The following is an 18,732-nucleotide window of genomic DNA, read 5'->3' as shown; positions in this document are numbered from 1 at the left end:
ACCCTCCTCTCTGACCTATCACCTTCATCCCCTCCCCCACTCACCTAATGTAGTCTATGCTACTTTCTCCCCACCTCCACCACCCTCTCATTTATCTCTCCACCCTGCAAGCACTCTGCCTGTATTCCTGATGAAGGGCTTTTGCCCGAAACGTCAATTTTCCTGCTCCTCAGATGCTGCCTGAACTGCTGTGCTTTTCCAGCACCACTCTAACCCAGAATCTGATTTCCAGCATCTGCAGTCATTGTTTTTACCTAAAAAATGACTGTTGCCATTTCAAGCACACAAACCGAGAATCCCAGCCCTAATGACAATCAAACTTGGGGGATGATGTAAAATTAATGTCAGTTGATAGAGATTTAGATAGTTGTAAGTCGTAGAATTGATAGTAAGCCATGAGAACCGTGAAACTAGTGAGGGTTGTATCTGTACAGATAGACTGCTGACTGCAAATGTAATCTTGTAAATATGATGAAACATTGGAATTCTCAAAAGCATGTACAGATTCTCAGCAAACAGTTAGAGAGCTGTGGGAATAGGGAGAGAGAAGCAGACACTAAACTTCTTCCTGTTGTGAATTGTATCAGGTATATTGGACATTATTTCATTAAACATTGAGAGAGATCACAATAACAGTTTGCAACCTGAGAATGTGAATACTATGAATTAAGAAATGTACTCTGTTTAATTCAAGTGCTAAAAATGAAATAATTGCAAATTTTACATTCTCTACACACGACTCCCAAGATTTACCTCAACAATTTTCTGTAATTTTATGGGGAAATGTCACAGTTAGAAAATGATTGGCTGGTCTTAAACATGCCCACAAAATTACTTCCATAATCAAACCCAACAAATCCTTAACAGATAGATTCTTTGCTTTGTAAATGCTTATTTTGCACTGTCAGAGGGGCTGAACATTGGATTTAATGAGACGATTGATATTTCCCTGTTTTTAATGGTCTTGGAACAGGAAGATGTACTGACATCCCAGAAGCTAATCACCCAACAGCGTTATTGCTCACTTGCAATCCAAATGACTTTTCTGAATAAGGCCCAAGAATGGTTTTTGCCTGTAACTCAGTAGATGTTACAGTACATGCTTACATACATTGGTAATGTGACTTACTGTTTAATTAAATTGAAAAGGTGTTTGTTGAAAGTCTAGCAAAGTTATATCACAGCTGATGCAGTGTTCCAAACAATTCCCCCAAACAGATAGGAATTGGAGTTGATCATGCTGAGAAATTAAAAATGGATATCACTGCACTTCAAGTGAGCCCTACAAACTTCAGAGCTGCTGGTCACTTGTCTTGGGAAAACACTGCAATAGAATTTGGTTTCAGCATGTGTCTGGGACCACTTACCTAAAAGTCGCAATATCCAATAGGCCCTGAGGAAGATGAGATGGGGTGGGTGTAGCTGCACCATTTGCCTCAAATATCAACAACTGCAACAAAGCAAGGATTGCCAGGTTTTTGGATCTTCATGAGCATCTCACATCAGACTCTTCAGTCACAAGAGCAGCCACGGAAGATGATGAATCCACTACCAGCTTGGATAATGAGGAGCTTTTCAACAACATCATTCCAACTCTCCGGACTCTAAATAAGTAATTATACCTGGTAAATGACATTTTAGGGATCCATTCATCACTGATCAAGAATGTAGGTAATTTATGGAGAATGCTTTGATTATTTAATTGCACTGCCAATTGCAAACAAAGGTCCTATGGAGTGCCACTCCAAGCATGAGAAGTTTAATTCATACAGTTCAGATATTAATCATCTTTCTGTTTTTATTCACTGGTGTTCCAAGCAAATGCAGCAATGAACAAGGCAATAAAGTCTCACCATAATCCAAGAACAAATTGCATTTCCATGCTGGTCAGTCATGGATTAATAATAAATGATCCACAGAAGAATAGAACAACATAAGAATCATAGAGTCCTTAGAGTGCAGAGAGAGGCCATGCGGCCTATTGAGACTGCACCAGAACTCCCAAGAGCTCTCACTCAGAGCTCCGCCCTATTCTTGTAACTCCATATTTCCAAATGGCTAATCCACCTAACCTGCACATCTTTGGACTGTGGGAGGAAAGTGGAGCATTTGGAGGAAACCCACACAGAGGGAGAACATACAAACTCCACACAGACAGTCACCTGAGGATGGAATTGAATTTGGGTCCCTGGTGCTGTGGGGCAGCAGTGCTAACCACTGAGCTACCATGCCACCCTAAAAATCAGAGTTGACAGCAGGGCTAAAAAACAGGTGAGGAAAATTCTGTTCTCTCAGAAGGCTGTTCGTCTGTGGAATTCTCTTTCCCAGAAAGCAGCGAAAGGTGGGTCATTGAGTTTGTTCAAGGCAAAGTTAGCTAGTTTTGATAAAGAAGGGCTATAGGGACAGACAGGTAGAAAGTTGGGTTGAGACTACAATCAGATTAGTCATGACACAGCATTTTTGAAGGGCTGAATGGCCTAATCCTGCTCCTAAATCCAATGTTGCTTCGTGCCCTAACCCTACAATACAAGCTGCCTGCTGCACAGTTCAAATTTGACAGTGAAGGTTGCACAGGTGGCATAACTCATGTACAACGTAATCTTCAGATCTATCATCATGCCGAAGGCGTAAAATAGAAAGTCAAGGTTGCGAACACCTTCATAATAAAATTCATCTTACAACTGCTGTACCGGAATTGATAGCCTTCTGAAAATATCTTCTGTACACAGGGGACTACTTTATGCTTAATTCACAGGCTTCTCCCTCAAATGCTGGGTATGTAGCAACCAACTGTCTAATTATTGAAACAGCACTGCTTCTTCTTGCATTATGATGAGGGTTATTTTATCGCTGATCACAGACACAGTACCACAGAGTGTAACTCTCACCTACTGTCAATGAGAACGTCTGCTTGAGTGTCACACATTGAGTTTTGTCTTGATTCGGAGATGCCGGTGTTGGACTGGGGTGTACAAAGTTAAAAATCACACAACACCAGGTTATAGTCCAACAGGTTTAACTGGAAGCACTAGCTTTCGGAGCGCCATTCCTTCATCAGGCACAACCACCTGATGAAGGAGCAGTGCTCCAAAAGCTGGTGCTTCCAGTTAAACCTGTTGACTATAACCTGGTGTTGTGTGATTTTTAACTCTGAACTTTGTCTGGTAAAGTTAAGAGGTTTGCATTTATAATCAAGGGGGACAGGGGAGCTGGTCTATAGCTTAGGTCACAGGATTAGACAGATGGCTCCAATAAACCTCGCTATTCTTGGCTGTCTCAAACTGTGGTTGACATCAACTACATCTTTTTTTGCTGGTTAAGTTAAATCATCAGCAAAATTCTCTCTGATGTCAATTTTTTGCTTATTCTCGGAGATTCATAAGTAGCATTGAAGTGTTTACAGAAACTGAAAGCCGTGAAATCTGATGAAAGCATGAGGCTGCAACTGCTCTGAATCCAAGGACATCCAGGACATCTGCATACAACAGCTGAGTATATAAAACCTCCTCAAACATCTTATTTTCATGACCAAAAATCAAATTCCATCAGGGTAATACAAGGTTAAAAAAAAACTGCGACAGTGGAAACTTTAAACATAGTTTGTCAACTGTTTATGTGTCCACAATGTTAGTAGTAGAGAGGCAATTACAGTGAAAACCAGACAACCTCAGGCTGATCATTAAAAAGACAAATTTGACTCTGTATTCTGAAATATGAAACCGACACCAGGTTGTTCAATGCTGGACATTTCAGTCACTGTCAAGTATAGAGGATTAACTTGAAGTTCTGTTGCCCATCTCAGTTAACCTAACTGACTTGATGTTTTGGGTTCACTACAGTAATGCTGAGCAACTAAAAACTTGAACGTTGTGCCCCCAGTTAGAGAGGTGGCTGTAATAATGTTATTCTGCCCAATGACAACGAAAAGAGGCAGACTCACTCATGTAATAAGGCAGCCTGTTCCACAGCTCAACTTTTATGTTATATCATCTGGCTCTCAGCTTTTGCAGCAACATATAACCCAATTGGTAAGCAATAACTATTGAAAAATTTACACACTGAAAGACAATCCTGTAGGCTGTTGGACTGCAACTGAAGGGTGAGCTATGAAGATTTCCCATCCATTGCAGCTTCAAATAAACATAAATCTTGTTCTCAGGAAACTTGAAACATTACTTGTAACATTAACTGCCAGGCTTGCTGAGTTTTTCCAGCAATTTCTGTTTTTATTTCTGACTTACAGCAGCCTGAGTTCTTTTAGTTTTGATAAATCCTGTTTTGATAAATCCTGTACAGTTGCTGAAACGTGTCTTCTTTAATGGTAGCAACCTTCACAGTTCCACAATATTGACATCCCTTGAATATACTGAGTCTAGACTGGGGATTTTCTGTCTGTGCAGGCATTATTCCAAATATATTGTGAAAAAGATTAAAAACTATTTTGCAACAGCTTATGAATTGATGTTCAAAGAGTGACCTGACCTCGATCCAGGAACAACGTTCTGAGTTGGTTTTAAAGGTCAGACTCTAGCAATGTTTTCGATTTAGTAGTTGCCAGATACAGTTATCATTTATTCTTTGAACTTTGGTTTAACAAATGGTTTGGTGTTGTCATGGCGCAGTTTGTGAGATGCTCCATTCACAGGCTCAATCTGCCATTCCATGAGTTATTGATCTCAGGCATGTCATGAGATGCAGAGCAAAGACCATACCTTTTCTCACAGTGAAAGTCTCAATCCTGGGCACAAATAACTCTTAACTCTCCTTGCATTTCTACACAGATATGGTTGTTGAGCAAGATTTACAGTTTCCAAGGATTAAACTTGCTCTTTAAATACAACTGGTTTTTGTCCCAGAGAACCCATGAAAATAGCCTATTAAATGAAGATGATCCATTCTATCAAACATGCTTTACCTCTATAGTTTTTGTTTTGTTCTCTAACTTTATGAGGGCACCTTACATTACACATGGGAAGAAACATGAAAAACAGTAGCTGCCAGTCACACATCAGGCTGATGTTCAGTGCGTCTATAAGGCTCTGAGGCCTAAAAATCTTTTTGGTTCAAGATGACCAGATCTCAATTTTATCTGAGCAATTTCTGTACCAGTAACAGTGTTCCATTATAACAGCATCTTGCATATGCGTAGAACCATTAACAGGGCAAAACTTTCCATAGTACTTCATGGGAGCAATACCAAACAATGCTTAAAATCAAGTCATAAATGGAGATATTTGGTACACTTGGTCAAAAACATGATTGATCATAACCTGAAAGAGAAAGTCTCAGAAGCTTAGGGAGGCAGTATTGGCACTTAGGGATATAGCCACCAATGAGAGCGCTTAAGATTTGATATCAGAATATACAAAATCCTAGGACCATACAATAAAAGACAGCACTAAGATTTTAATCAAATCTGACAGAGGACTGTATCTGCATCCACTGAGACTCCACCACTGCATATTTATGGTCTTCTGTGTTAGAGGTGATGCTTTTCAAGTTTGGTTTACTTGTGTCAATGTATTCCTGAAAGAACTGTCAACTCAGTAATGGCCCCGAATTGTGAACACAACCTACACTGTGTCATTTCACCTCCACCACTCCCTCTCCTTCCATCAGCAGGTCGGAAGAAATAGTTTTTGCTTTTGCCACTGCTCTTACTTTTGAAAGCCAAGATCAGATATTCCCTTTACCGAGGTGAGGTGACTGCTGTAACAAGGCAGGCCCAAAAGTCCATGATGTCCTCTCCAGTGTGATTGACTGATTGTGGGTGAGGAAGACCTCAAAATGGGAAAGGTGGATACTAGCTTACCGTGCACTCTCAAACGTCGCGGACGCAGTCTTGCCGATAGCGCCGAAGCCAACTCCCACCGCTAGACCCTCTGAAACAGAACCACAACAAAACAAAGATCAGTGACAGGGAAGTGCTTCTGGTTCATCAGGTGCTACTCTTCTCTTTTGAATGCTGCGCAATTTGGGCCCGAAGGAGACCATTCAGCCTGCAATATTCTTCCTAACCCATTTCTTCTTCATTGTGTGTCGAAGAGTTACCCTATCATACCAGCAGCATGATGAAGCCATTCACAACACCAACACTGATGGAGCCCCATGCCTGTGGAACAATCAGGTTGGAAGAGAGTAAGGGTTTGTGGAAGTGATCCAGTAGTCCAATCAAACAATGGTTGCTGAAGATATTGGTAAAAGGGAAGCCAAAAGCATGACAGTTCAGAGTTTATTCAATTAGAAGCAATAATTTGGAGGGTATGTGATTTGTTGTCCATGGTATGTCACGAGTCTTGCAATATTGTGTAGCTGCTCATCTCAAATATGTAGCGCAGACAAAGTATAGCGTAAATCTACAAGGGATAGCCACGGATTGAACTTTATTTAAGGATACACTTACACAATAAACCAAATGTCAGAGCAATGCTCAAATTAGTGCTCAACAGGGATTTTCAGTGGCATTGCAAGCCTGCAGATCCCAGCAACCACTGTTGATGAGATTGCAGAGACTTTAATGTCAGTTGTTCACAGTAGCCCCAAAGAACAGCCAGGGAATGCCAAGATTTCAGAATCCCTCATGGTTTCAAGCCAATTCAGAAACCGTGGAGCATACTCAATTTTGGGAAAATTTTGCTCTTAACAGCAAAGAGATTCAGTAGCTCACGTCACTGACTATAACCCATATTTGTTTGTGAACTTGGGGTCAGTTTCAGTGTTATCTCCTCTACAGGGAGTCTGGGAACAAAGGCAAATAACAGTGAAGCTCTTCAAATATCCTGTCAGTGATGTGCAGAGGCTAATTAGGAAGGAAAAACAGTAAATATAAGTAAAAAGTTAAATTGTGCAAGCTAAACATTGGGAAGTGCAGTTTGGATGAAGAGAGGGAGATACGTTGAGACAGACATAAAATGTAAAACAAATGTATTTTTTATAATCTCCTGTAGACATTTTCTTGAGGAAATGAGAGTTCATAACTCTGAAAGTAAATTTCAGGGACAGAGAGCTCATTGATCAATAAACATCACATTAAAAACTAGCTTAATCCTGAATGCAACCATCCTGACATTTTCAGCTCTTTTAGTGTAGACTTAATGGAAATGTACAATGACTTAAAGCTGCAGGAGGCATTTGAACACTCAGTCCACAGGAGAGGGCTGGAACAGTGTAGCCTGCGGTGGAGCAGGAATCTCTGACAACAATGTCCTGGACTTCCCAGTTAACAGTGTATGCTGAAGGCTGCTGTTAGATGTCCATTATATCACTGAAAGCTAATAGACTTGCTGTTGCCACTGCAAATTCCGTAGTAACATAAATCAGACTACCAAATCACAACTCAAATGCAATAATCTCTCACATTGTGAACAGAAGTGAAATGATTGCAAAAACAATGTGCTCAGGAACTATTTCTCAAAAGGTGAAGCTGAGTGGATCTAATAGCGCAGTGGTCAATAGCAGAAGCATGTGATGCAATGGAATTATAAATCACCACAGAATCATGCTATAAAGAAGTCAGTTTTTATGATTTCATCTCATTAAAGTATCTATAAACATTATGCTTTATGTCAAAGCCTGCAGGATTGCACGGTGTTTACAGCCAGGGAGCGGTTTCAAAAAATGCTTATCTCATAAGTCAAAGTCTTCAGATCTTCAAAACTGAGGAGAAAATACCATCTTGGAAAAAGTTCAAAAACAGCAGATGTGCGAAAATAAGACACAACTGAAATATATATCAGATACCCAGCATTGAACAGTAACTTAGGGGACTCCCTAAATATGATCACCCTATAACAAAAGCACTGAACACTCTCATCTACTTTCAGAACTGACTTATAAACATTTAAACACACCTCACTTCACTGCTACCAACATGTACCACAACTCCAAAGGAGGAGTTGACTATATCCTTTGACCAAATGGTCAAGTTGTGGCACTACTGCCCCACTGGTGCAATCTTGCTAGTAAAAAAAAGTTCCAGTGGCAGATATCAAGTCCAGTGGCATTGAAGTGGATGAAAGCCTGTGTCAACAGTAGATTTTGCATGTGGCACTGGCTCAAGCTGCAGTATAGCTCGAGTCCAGCACAGACCAAAATGATGTCCCGAGCACAGGTGTTGGTAACCACAGTCCACACAACAGGGCCCAGAACGTGAGGTCAATTCCACTGAAAAATCATGAAAAGTTAACTATTTCTCTCCTGAGATGCTGCCTGACCTGCTGAGTTTATCCAGTTTTTGCTTTGCTCCTCTTTCAGATTTCCATCATCTGCAACCTTCCATTTTGTACAGCACCAATGCACGCCTCACCCATTGAGTCTAGTAGGTAGCCGACTCTCTAACGCAACACGGCATTAAAAAAAAATCTGTTTAAAGGGAACGTTTCAAACAGCACTTGCGATTTGTGTGCTGATCAGTGTGCCTTGTTTTGGCGTTTTAGTAATTGTTGTGATATGTATTTCTTTGCTTTCTATTATGCAGGTTCTATTTTGACAATTGCCAACATTGATGCTGGAAAAATTCATTTAACTCATTTAATTACGACTGTGGAGTGCAGTGAATGCTTTCCATCCTTCTAAATTCGGATTGAAAGAATTCCCAAAGGTGTAGAGATTGGATTACAACAAATGATGTGGTATCTCTGCTTCGCTTTCAGGCTCCACTTAGCTTTTCCCAAAACAGCACTGCATTCCACTCACAATCTTAGAGGGGAAGGCAACACAAGCATAATTTCACTTCAAATTTTTTTCTAAGCATGCAACTTAACACGTTCTATGTTAACCCATCAACTACGGACGTGGTTGCAATTGCATTTCTCATGAGCATGATGGCTTTAAGAGATTGTGATGCAGAAACTGTCGGGTAGGTTTCGCTTCGGCGGGTCGGTGTGGACTTGTTGGGCCGAAGGGCCTGTTTCCACACTGTAATGTAATCTAATCTAATCTAATCTTAACACGTTCTATATTAACCCATCAACTACGGACGTGTTTGCAATTGCATTTCTCATGAGCGTGATGGCTTTAAGAGATTGTGATGCAGAAACTGTCATTATTACAATAATAAAAGCTGCTTGAAGGTGAGGTGAGTGTGGTTGCCCTTGACATTAAGATAGCATTTGGCCAAATATGGCATCAGAGAGATTTAGCAAAACTGAATTCAACAGAAGTCAGGGAACCTCTTTACTGGTTCCTACCAGGAATGGCAAGTACCAAGGAAGATGGTTGTGGCTGTTGGATGACACTCATCCATTGCTCAGGTTTGAACAAGCAAACACAGAGAAGAAGTTTACATTTGCAGGTGACCCCAAAACTAATGGCCAGAAATATAAGACAATTACTAATAGGAAATTTTGGCATTTTATTCAGGCAGTGGTTAAGACATGGAACTTGTTGATTGATTTTGATTTTATTATCATACGTATTTTACATTAAGAATACAATAAATTTAGCAAATCTTTTTCATTTGTCTTCGCAACAAATGCCATTTTGATAATTTATGAATAAGGAAAAAGACAAAGGACATAGCTTGAAGATAGTCCATCAGGCCTGAGCCAGCTCATCACCATCAGCAACGCCTGCGTCTCCATCCCTCTGCTGCCATCTACACTAGACCCAAGCAACATCAAAGTGGCCAATCCTCAGGTGCCTCCTTTGCCGCTGGGCCGATACTCCTTCCCCACTGCCTCGGCAGACCAACCAATGTGAAAGTTACGCCTCTCAGCACTGGGCACACCTCATCAATGTTGCTGTGATGCCCTTCCGCCACTGCTTCACTACCACCAGCACCGGACCTAATCAACAACAAAGTCACCGATCCTCAGGCGACATCTTTTACCGCTGGGCCTCCCTCACCAATGTTGCCTCTGTAATGTGTCATCTGCCAATTTCAGGTCCTGTGCTTGCTCCAGAAAAGGATGTAGGGGCTTACTTGAGATCCACATTGGGCCCACTCGAGACCCGCAGTAGGTCCGCCTGAGGTGCACACTCTAGGCTTGGCTTGAGACCACTCGATGCCCATGCCCCAAGCTCTCACTGCCACCGATGCTATCCAAGCTCAGGACAAGGTAAGTAAAAAAAGAAAAGAGGAATAAATAAGAAAAAGGAAAGCAGTCAGAGTGGATAAACCCCGGCACAGGAACTGTACTCCACCACCGTCTAGGACCAGACATAAAAGCCCAAACTCCTCATCCTAACTTTTCATTGTTGCAATCATCCTATGAAATGTGTCATGGATCTTTTGGGACAAATGCCCTGAATGTGATCTTCATGCACTTGGTTTTCCTTTTCTTTAAAGAAAGCAGATCTGAGGAACTTGAACACAGACTATTTGAAAAACAATTCCCTTCATACACAAACTTTTAAATGGCAAACAGTTGCTAAAGATAACCACAATTACATATTAGCCACAATGCATGGTCGCACTGACTCCATGATTTGCACATGACTCATCTTATTATCTTTCGTTCATTATTTCTCATGCTACCTTGCAGTGCCCAATAGGAATAATTGTTTCTGTCTCTATCTGCAATAGTTTCAAAAACAAACTCTTTACATCAGCAAATTTCTTATTTAATTTTCCACGTGCATTCAGTTTGAAAATCAATGAGCGCAAGACTCAGTAAACGATCATATTTTCATGCAAATTTTATACCTCCTACATCGACTGAACAGAAAACATTAAATGCAATGTCTTAATCTCATCGCTGTGCTCATTAAATTTGTAAAATCAATGAAAAATGTAAACTCTTAAAACAATCTTATTTTGTAGTTCTACTGCAACTATCTTTGAACTGTACTGCAATAAATATAAAACAAAAATAAATAAACTGTACACAGTTTTGATCAGACCAATGTTTTGATCAGAGTTTGATCACCTTATTTAGGGAGGTACAGACATACGTTAGAGATAGTTCAGAGAAAATTCCATAAGTTGATTGATGGAATGAAAAGTTTGTCCTAGTAGTTTGGGTGGGGAGTCTGGACATCTATTTACTGGATTTTAGAAGAATGAGAGCTCATATTATTTGAATGTAAGATGCTCAGGGTTTGACAACGTGAAGGGATATCGAGAGCAAAGGGGAACAGTTTCAAATTGTGGGCCTCCTGCTTGAGATCAAAATGAGGAAGAATTTCTTCTCCTGGTGAGTCTTTTGTGATTGGAATTCTCTCCCTCCATTAGCAGTGCAGGTTTCCTTGAACGAATACTACATATGTCACTACATGGCAAGAAATTCCCTGAATGTCAAAGCTCAATACAAAAAGGTTGGATGTAGCTCCTACCTCAGAAACTGTAGTGTTGATATTCAACCTTTAGGGGCTGCTTTCATAATTTCCCAATTTTAAGCTTTTAATGAAAATGGGACCAAATAACGGAGCCATTGGCAATATCTTTTTTTAACCATGCCTTTACTTATTATCAAGTTCGGGATAATGCAACATTTATAAATGGACAATCAATCTCTTAGTAATCTTCTGCATTTCTGCTGACCATGCTTCCAGTTGTCTAGGATTCCTCCCCAAAGTTGCTCTTGTTATGAATATGTGAGTGTACCTTTAAGAGAGTTAAAAGCAGAGCAACCAGACACAGCACCATGTGTTCTCAATAAGGCAACTATGTATGTAACACTGGATTGAATAACTCGAGGAGTTCGTTGCCTGGAAACAAAAACAAATTCGAATTTGGCCAATCAGTTTAAATTATACCCAGAAAAAATACCAATTTCCAATCAAGTTGGAATTGAGTATATTGACAATCTGAAAAGCCAATGACATAACCTGATGCTCTGGGGTGTAAGACCGGGGGAAAATTGAACAGTTGTGAGGATAACTGCCAAGTCCTAGCATGTAACAGATGCTGGAAAAAAATCTCTCTCTTGAAAGTCCCTTTTCGATCAGTAACCTGTAACGCAGAAATTCCTAACAAGGAGAAAAGAAGACACAGGAAGATCCGGGAACAAGAACCTACACAGCTGCCTGGTTTTGAGATAAGTGTTATTTTGTAAATCTTAATTGGGCGTATTATTGGACTAGTATTATAGAAGGGAAGGTAAAAGCTAGGTGAGAGAAAGAATTGTAAATAGTGGTTAGCTAATTATTCCCTGTTATACAAGAAATAAAGTTGTTAAGTTTTACTTTACATAGTTTTTGGCCACGCGAACATTTACAGATTACTGCATGGGATAAATCTTTTCTGTGTTGCTGGTTTTAAATTAAGCAGGAAGGTTTACCCTGTGTTGTAACACTCTGTTGCTTCACCTCCATTTCCTTCTTTACATTAATCCTAAACAGCATCTTTCCTCTGTTCCTACCAGTTTAAAATTATTTCCATCTGCTTGATGGACCACTTCTGTGAGAACAGTGAAAACAATTCAATTTGGGAAAAGCTTAGCCATCTGCCTGCTGCAGAATTTATCTGGAAGTCCACCAAATCAGCAGCTGATCGACTGATAAGCTCACACCTGAACAATATTTTCAGGAGCTTCTGAATCTAGAATCCAGCATAAATAAAGTCAATTCCGTTGTTTGACTGAGACCTGCTCTGTCTTTATTGTAATTATTGAATAAATAATAATCCTCAAAGATCATCCCCATCAGCGACTTGACCAAATATTAAATATTGGTGTCGAAAAGTGTGGTGCTGGAAAAACACAGCCGGCCAGGCAGCATCTGAGAAGCAGGAGAGTCAACGTTTCGAGCGTAAGCCCTTTATCAGTTGTCCCTGCTCCTCGGATGCTGCCTGACGGGCTGTGCTTTTCCAGCACAACACTTTTTGACTCTGATCTCCAGCATCTGCAGTCCTCACTTGTTCCTTGTTGATTAAGCGTTGGTGCAATTGCTTAGTTAACGACTGTGCATTAGTCAGCTGATAAGAGCAGTGAAATCTCGGTTGTGGAGTAGAAATAGACGTACGTCAGTTTGATTTTGGGTTGAGTAAAAAATATTAGCCAACCAATCAAACGCATTGATGGGACTAGATTCCTGATTAAGTGTTCTCTTCTGACTACAGAATTCTATTGCCTTAGGACACAGTGATCAATGGATCATAAGACATGGGATTATTGGCAGAAGATTACACCGAGGAGAAAGTGAGGTCTGCAGATGCTGGAGATCAAAGTTGAAAAGTGTTCTCTTCTGACTACAGAATTCTATTGCCTTAGGACACAGTGATCAATGGATCATAAGACATGGAATTATTGGCAGAAGATTACACCGACCAATCCAAATTAAGAATCATCAACTGGCAGACAGACAGCTTCAAAGGGGCAAGAACAGAGCTGGGCAGATAGAATGGAACCAAAGACTGGGAAATAAAACAGAAGAAGCACAGTGAGCTACTCTCAAATAGGCAATAGTTTGAGCACAGTTAAGGTATATTTCTTCAAAAGGGAAAGGTAGAACAACAAGTGAAGAGCATCTCTGGATGTTGAAGGAGAGGTAATTTACTCATTTGGCTCACAAGTGCCCATCCCAGTTGTCCCTGAGAAGGTGATGTTGAGCTGCCTTCTTGAGCCACTGCAGTCCACACACTGTATGGAGATCTACTACGCAACTAAGGAGGGGACTCCATGATGTTGACCCCAGCAACAATGAAGGAACAAGGATGTATTTCCAAGTCAGGATGGTGAGTGATTTAGAGGGGATGGTGTTCCTTTATATTTGCTACCCTTGTCTTCTAAATGGTTGCAGGTTTGGAGTTTTGCTACAAGTCTGCAAAGTCTTGATGGGGTCTGGACAGAGTAGACAGGGAGAAACTGTATAAAGCTCTGAAAAACTGTCTGAGTTCTGAGGAAAAAGCATACTAAACACAAAATGTTAACTCTTTTTCACCACCGATGCTGCCAGACCTGCTGAGTTTATCCAGTATCTCCTGGATTTGCTCGTGCAAGGGAGAATCTGGTTTTGTTCAGAAAACAGGATTGAGAACCAGACGGCACAGCGATAAGCATTTCGCAAGAAAGCAGAAGCAAGGTGAGAGACAACTTTTCCACACAGCAAGTAGCTGGTGTCTCGTTTGCACTGCCTGGAAGTGTCAATCCAGACATTCAAGAGGGCACTGATTAATTATTTAAAAAGAAACAACTTGCAGCATTATGGGGAAAAGGCAGGAGATTGGCAATAAATCATAACACTCAGACAGTCGGTGCTGACATGTTGGATTGAATAGCCTTCTACACCGTAACAATTCAGTGATTCTATGGATTTGGGAAAGGGAAAGCACCTGAAATATTGAAAAAAACAAAGAACATTAGATTAGGTTCCCTACAGTATGGAAACAGGCCCTTCGGCCCAACAACTCCACAACAATCCTCCAAAGAGTAACACACCCAGACCCATTCCCCTACCAAATATTTACCCTGACTAAAGAGTGGCACGGTGACTCAGTGGTTAGCACTGCAGCCTCACAGCACCAGGTACCCAAGTTCGATTCCAGACTTGGGCCACTGTCTGTGTGGGGTTTGCACATTCTCCCCGTGTCTCCGTGTTTCCTCCGGGTGCTCCAGTTTCCTCCCACAGTCCAAAGGTGTGCAGGTTAGGTGAATTGGCCATGCTAAAATTGCCCATAGTGTTCAGGGATGGGTGAAAGTAGGATAATAGGGGAGGGGAATGGGTCTGTGTGGTTTACTCTTCAGAGACGTCGGTGTAGACTTGTTGGACCAAAGGGCCTGTTCTGACACTGTAGGGATTCTATGAACATTAAGAAGAATAGCCAAGTCACACACATACAAAGCAACTGGAACGCAGAGAACATGGAAGCAGTGAATGCAATCTGGGCAATAACAATTCATTTATGGAAAGTGAAAGAATGAAAGTAGTGGGTGAAGAGGGAGATCGTTCAATTGGTTAAAGAAATTATTCTTGGCAGCAGTATGGTTTTGGACAGAGTACCAAAAGACTGAGTGAAAGTGAGTTGACGAGGAAACTGAGGGTCAAATATCTTCAAAGCAAAACAGTGACTATGGTGGTGTTGCCGTGAAAGCAGGGAGAGAGAGATGAGATAAGACACATGCAAGAGATCAGAGGGGGCCTTGTTGATGATTGAAACCTTGAGGAGATAGTTACATTGGCAACACAAGTCATGCTGACAGATAGAGAAGATGATAATGTTGAGTGAGATTAAATGAGGACAAGACAGAAAAATCAAATGAAGAGGGCACAAACAATTTAGAGGAAGGCTCACATTTTACACAAAATCACTGTTTAATGCAAAGCCTGAAAGAGATTAACAAGCACGTGAATGGTTCAGATGCTATGCCTTTAGACATTTACTGATATCGCTGACAGAGGTGTGGAACAATATAATTCTACAATCTTTTTCATTTTCCTTCATTCCTATGAGCAGGCTATCACCTGCGGGTGTAATTCAAAACAAAATGGAATCGATGGGATATAAAGAATGCTTCAGTTTTTAAAATTAAATTTTGTGAATCAAGAACTTTACACAGACCTTTCACACCAAGTACAATTTGATGAGGACAGGGTTATCGCATTTCCAATATTAAAAAATTTTAGATTAGATTAGATTAGATTACTTACAGATTAGATTAGATTAGATTACTTACAGTGTGGAAACAGGCCCTTCGGCCCAACAAGTCCACACCGCCCCGCCGAAGCGCAACCCACCCATACCCCTGCATTTACCCCTTACCTAACATTACGGGCAATTTAGCATAGCCAATTTACCTGACCTGCACATCTTTGGACTGTGGGAGGAAACCGGAGCACCCGGAGGAAACCCACGCAGACACGGGGAGAACGTGCAAACTCCACACAGTCAGTCGCCTGAGGCGGAATTGAACCCGGGTCTCTGACGCTGGTCAAAATCTCAGCAGAAATTGATGATGGACCCCATGGCAATAGCTTTCAAACACATTGTTCAAAAAATGTATCCAGATTGTGTGTTCCATTGCTTTTGGATTTTGAAATGCTAAATTAAAAGGCATCAAAGAAATAAGTCTTGAAAGCCTGTCAGTAGCCCAGTTGTTAACAGGGTCCAGATAATGTTGGTGAGGTACTTTTGTTCAGTGGAATAAAAGTAAAAAAATCACAGTGGGTGAACATGGTTCCAGAATCAATTTATTTTCAAAAGTGCATGTTATTTCTATTAAGATGATTATTCCTGACAAACAGCAACATTTCCCTCATGGTTTTAACACAAGAAGAATCGGTTGAAACTGCTAAGAAACATACAACTTTTTCTTTGTCGGAATATGATGTTCTAAGCTTTTATCTTCACTTATTATAAAGATGACAAAGGGAATATTTTCCACGTCCTGCATCCAATGTTAGTACCGAGTTCATTCAGGCTCGGAAAAGCACACTTTATACGTGAACCAAAGATCCCCCGATTATTGAAAATCCTCCTGGCCTCAGAGGAACAACCCAAAATGCATGAGTCTGACCTTTCCAATTTTCACATCAGACATCCATATGTTTTGACTAACGAGAGCCACTTCAATGGCAATTAGTGCAATATCTTTGTTTCCAAAGTCAATGACACCAAGGTGAGTTGTGACTGCCTGAACATTATTCATTTCCATCCTTCAGAGAAAAAAGACTTTCACCTTAACAAGCTGCATGGATTCAACCATCCATATTGAAGAAAGCCAGAAAAATATTATAAGTTGTAACACCATCAAATCTCCATCCACCCTTTCAGGGTCCTTGCTGATTAGAACATAAATTTACAGTATGTTAAGTCCTTATTAAATCTATAAATGCATTTTTTCAGTTTGATTGTTTTGTTGAAGAATCATTCGAGATAAATTTATATTTCTCAGCCTGTCTTGCATTTACAGCATGCGATTTTCATTTCAGATTTGTACCATTTATCATTCCTTGAATCAGACTGCATAAGTTCACAGATTCAGCTCCATCATTTCTCCTTGCATGGATTTCAGTAAATCTTTCATAAGATAGAGGTGATAGGTTCCTTTCATTGGGTACCTTTGGTATTTGTATATTAATGTGTCTTCATGAAGACACACAAACAGAAAGATTCAAGAGACATCAGTGAAGTTAGATGTTCAACAGGAAACTCACCAAATGCTGTTCCCTGGGTGTCTCTTTTAAGTGTTACGCAATTAAAAGTCATGCAGCAATTCAGTAGTAAAACAATGTTAAAGGTTAAAGCAATCATACCACAATACTAAGTAGCAGGAGAAGGTAATGACCTGGTGGTATTTTCGCTGGATTGTTAATCCAAAGACCCAGCTAATGTTCTGGGGACCTGGGTTTGAATCCCATCATGGCAGATAGTGGAATTTGAATTCAATAAAAATCTAGAATTAAGAAACTGATGATCACTGTGAGTCGATTGTCAGGGAAACCTATCTGGTACACTAATGTCCATCCCTACCTGGTCTGGCCTACATGTGACCCAGATCCACAACAATATTGATGACTCTGAACTGCCTTCTGGACAATTAAAGGATGGACAACAAATGCTGGCCGAGCCAGTGACACCCTCATCCTGTGAATGAATTAATAAAAAACAGATATGTGACATTCTCCCCATTTATCCGTAATGTTTCCATTGTTAGTCTTGGAGCCACTGCTGATGTCAGCACACTTGCACATGAGTATTGTGAACCTATTAATTCTTTAATATTGTTCCTTGGAATGTGCTTAGCTCATGTGTTTATATTTACGGCATATACTCAATATGGTTGATCTCTTTGACATCTGGCTAAAAATTCAAACTCTTTGTACTTTCTATCCACTCATCCTTAGAAGAGTATAAAGGAAGTAGGAGTATACTTAAGAGGGAAATCAGGAGGGAAAAAAGGGTTCATGAAAGAGCTTTTGCAAATAGAATTAAGGAGAATCCAAAGGGTTTTTACAAATATATTAAGGACAAAAGGGTAACTAGGGAGAGAATAGGGCCCCTCAAAGATCAGCAAGGTGGCCTTTGTGTGGAGCCACAGAAAATGGGGGAGATACTAAATGAATGTTTTGCATCAGTATTTACTGTGGAAAAGGACATGGAAGATATAGACTGTAGGGAAATAGATGGTGACATCTTGCAAAATGTTCAGATTACAGAGGAGGAAGTGCTGGATATCTTCAAATGGTTAAAGATGGATAAATCCTCAGGACCTGATCATGTCTACCAGAGAACTCTGTGGGAAGCTAGAGAAGTGATTGCTGGGCCTCTTGCTGAGATATTTCTATCCTCGATAATCACAGGTGAGGTTGGCAAACGTGGTGCCACTGTTTAAGAAGGGCGGTAAAGACAAGCCAGGGAACTATAGACCGGTGAGCCTGACCTCAGTGGTGGGCAAGTTGTTGGAGGGAATCCCAAGGAACAGGATGTACATGCATTTGAAAAGACAAGGACTGATTAGGGATAGTCAACATGGCTTTGTGCGTGGGAAATCATGTCTCACAAACTTGATTGAGTTTTTTGAAGTAGCAAAGAGCATTGATGAGGGCAGAGCAGTAGATGTGATGAATATGGACTTCAGTAAGGCATTCGACAAGGTTCCCCATGGGAGACTGATTAGCAAGGTTGGATCTCATGGAATACAGGGAGAACTAGCCATTTGGATACAGAACTGGCTCAAAGGTAGAAGACAGAGGGTGGTGGTGGAGGGTTGTTTTTCAGACTGGAGGCCTGGGACCAGTGGAGTGCCACTAGGATCGGTGCTGGGCCCTCTACTTTTTGTCATTTACATAAATGATTTGGATGCGAGCATAAGAGATACAGTCAGTAAGTTTGCAGATGACACCAAAATTGGA

General features: G+C 40.7%; 1 protein-coding gene across 3 annotated transcripts in view; it reads right to left on the bottom strand.

The window, feature by feature from the left end:
* Positions 1-18,732, bottom strand: part of LOC122562204 (zinc transporter ZIP11-like) — a 717,305-nt gene that overhangs the window by 233,270 nt on the left and 465,303 nt on the right. For all 3 annotated transcript variants that reach the window (XM_043714885.1, XM_043714886.1, XM_043714887.1), the window contains one exon: positions 5,813-5,882. In XM_043714885.1, coding sequence (XP_043570820.1) covers positions 5,813-5,882 — 70 coding nt within the window. The remainder of the gene's footprint in view (positions 1-5,812; positions 5,883-18,732) is intronic.

Source organism: Chiloscyllium plagiosum, chromosome 24, assembly GCF_004010195.1.
Source record: "Chiloscyllium plagiosum isolate BGI_BamShark_2017 chromosome 24, ASM401019v2, whole genome shotgun sequence".
In the NCBI taxonomy this organism is placed as follows: domain Eukaryota; kingdom Metazoa; phylum Chordata; class Chondrichthyes; order Orectolobiformes; family Hemiscylliidae; genus Chiloscyllium; species Chiloscyllium plagiosum.
This window is presented reverse-complemented; position numbering and strand designations above follow the sequence as displayed.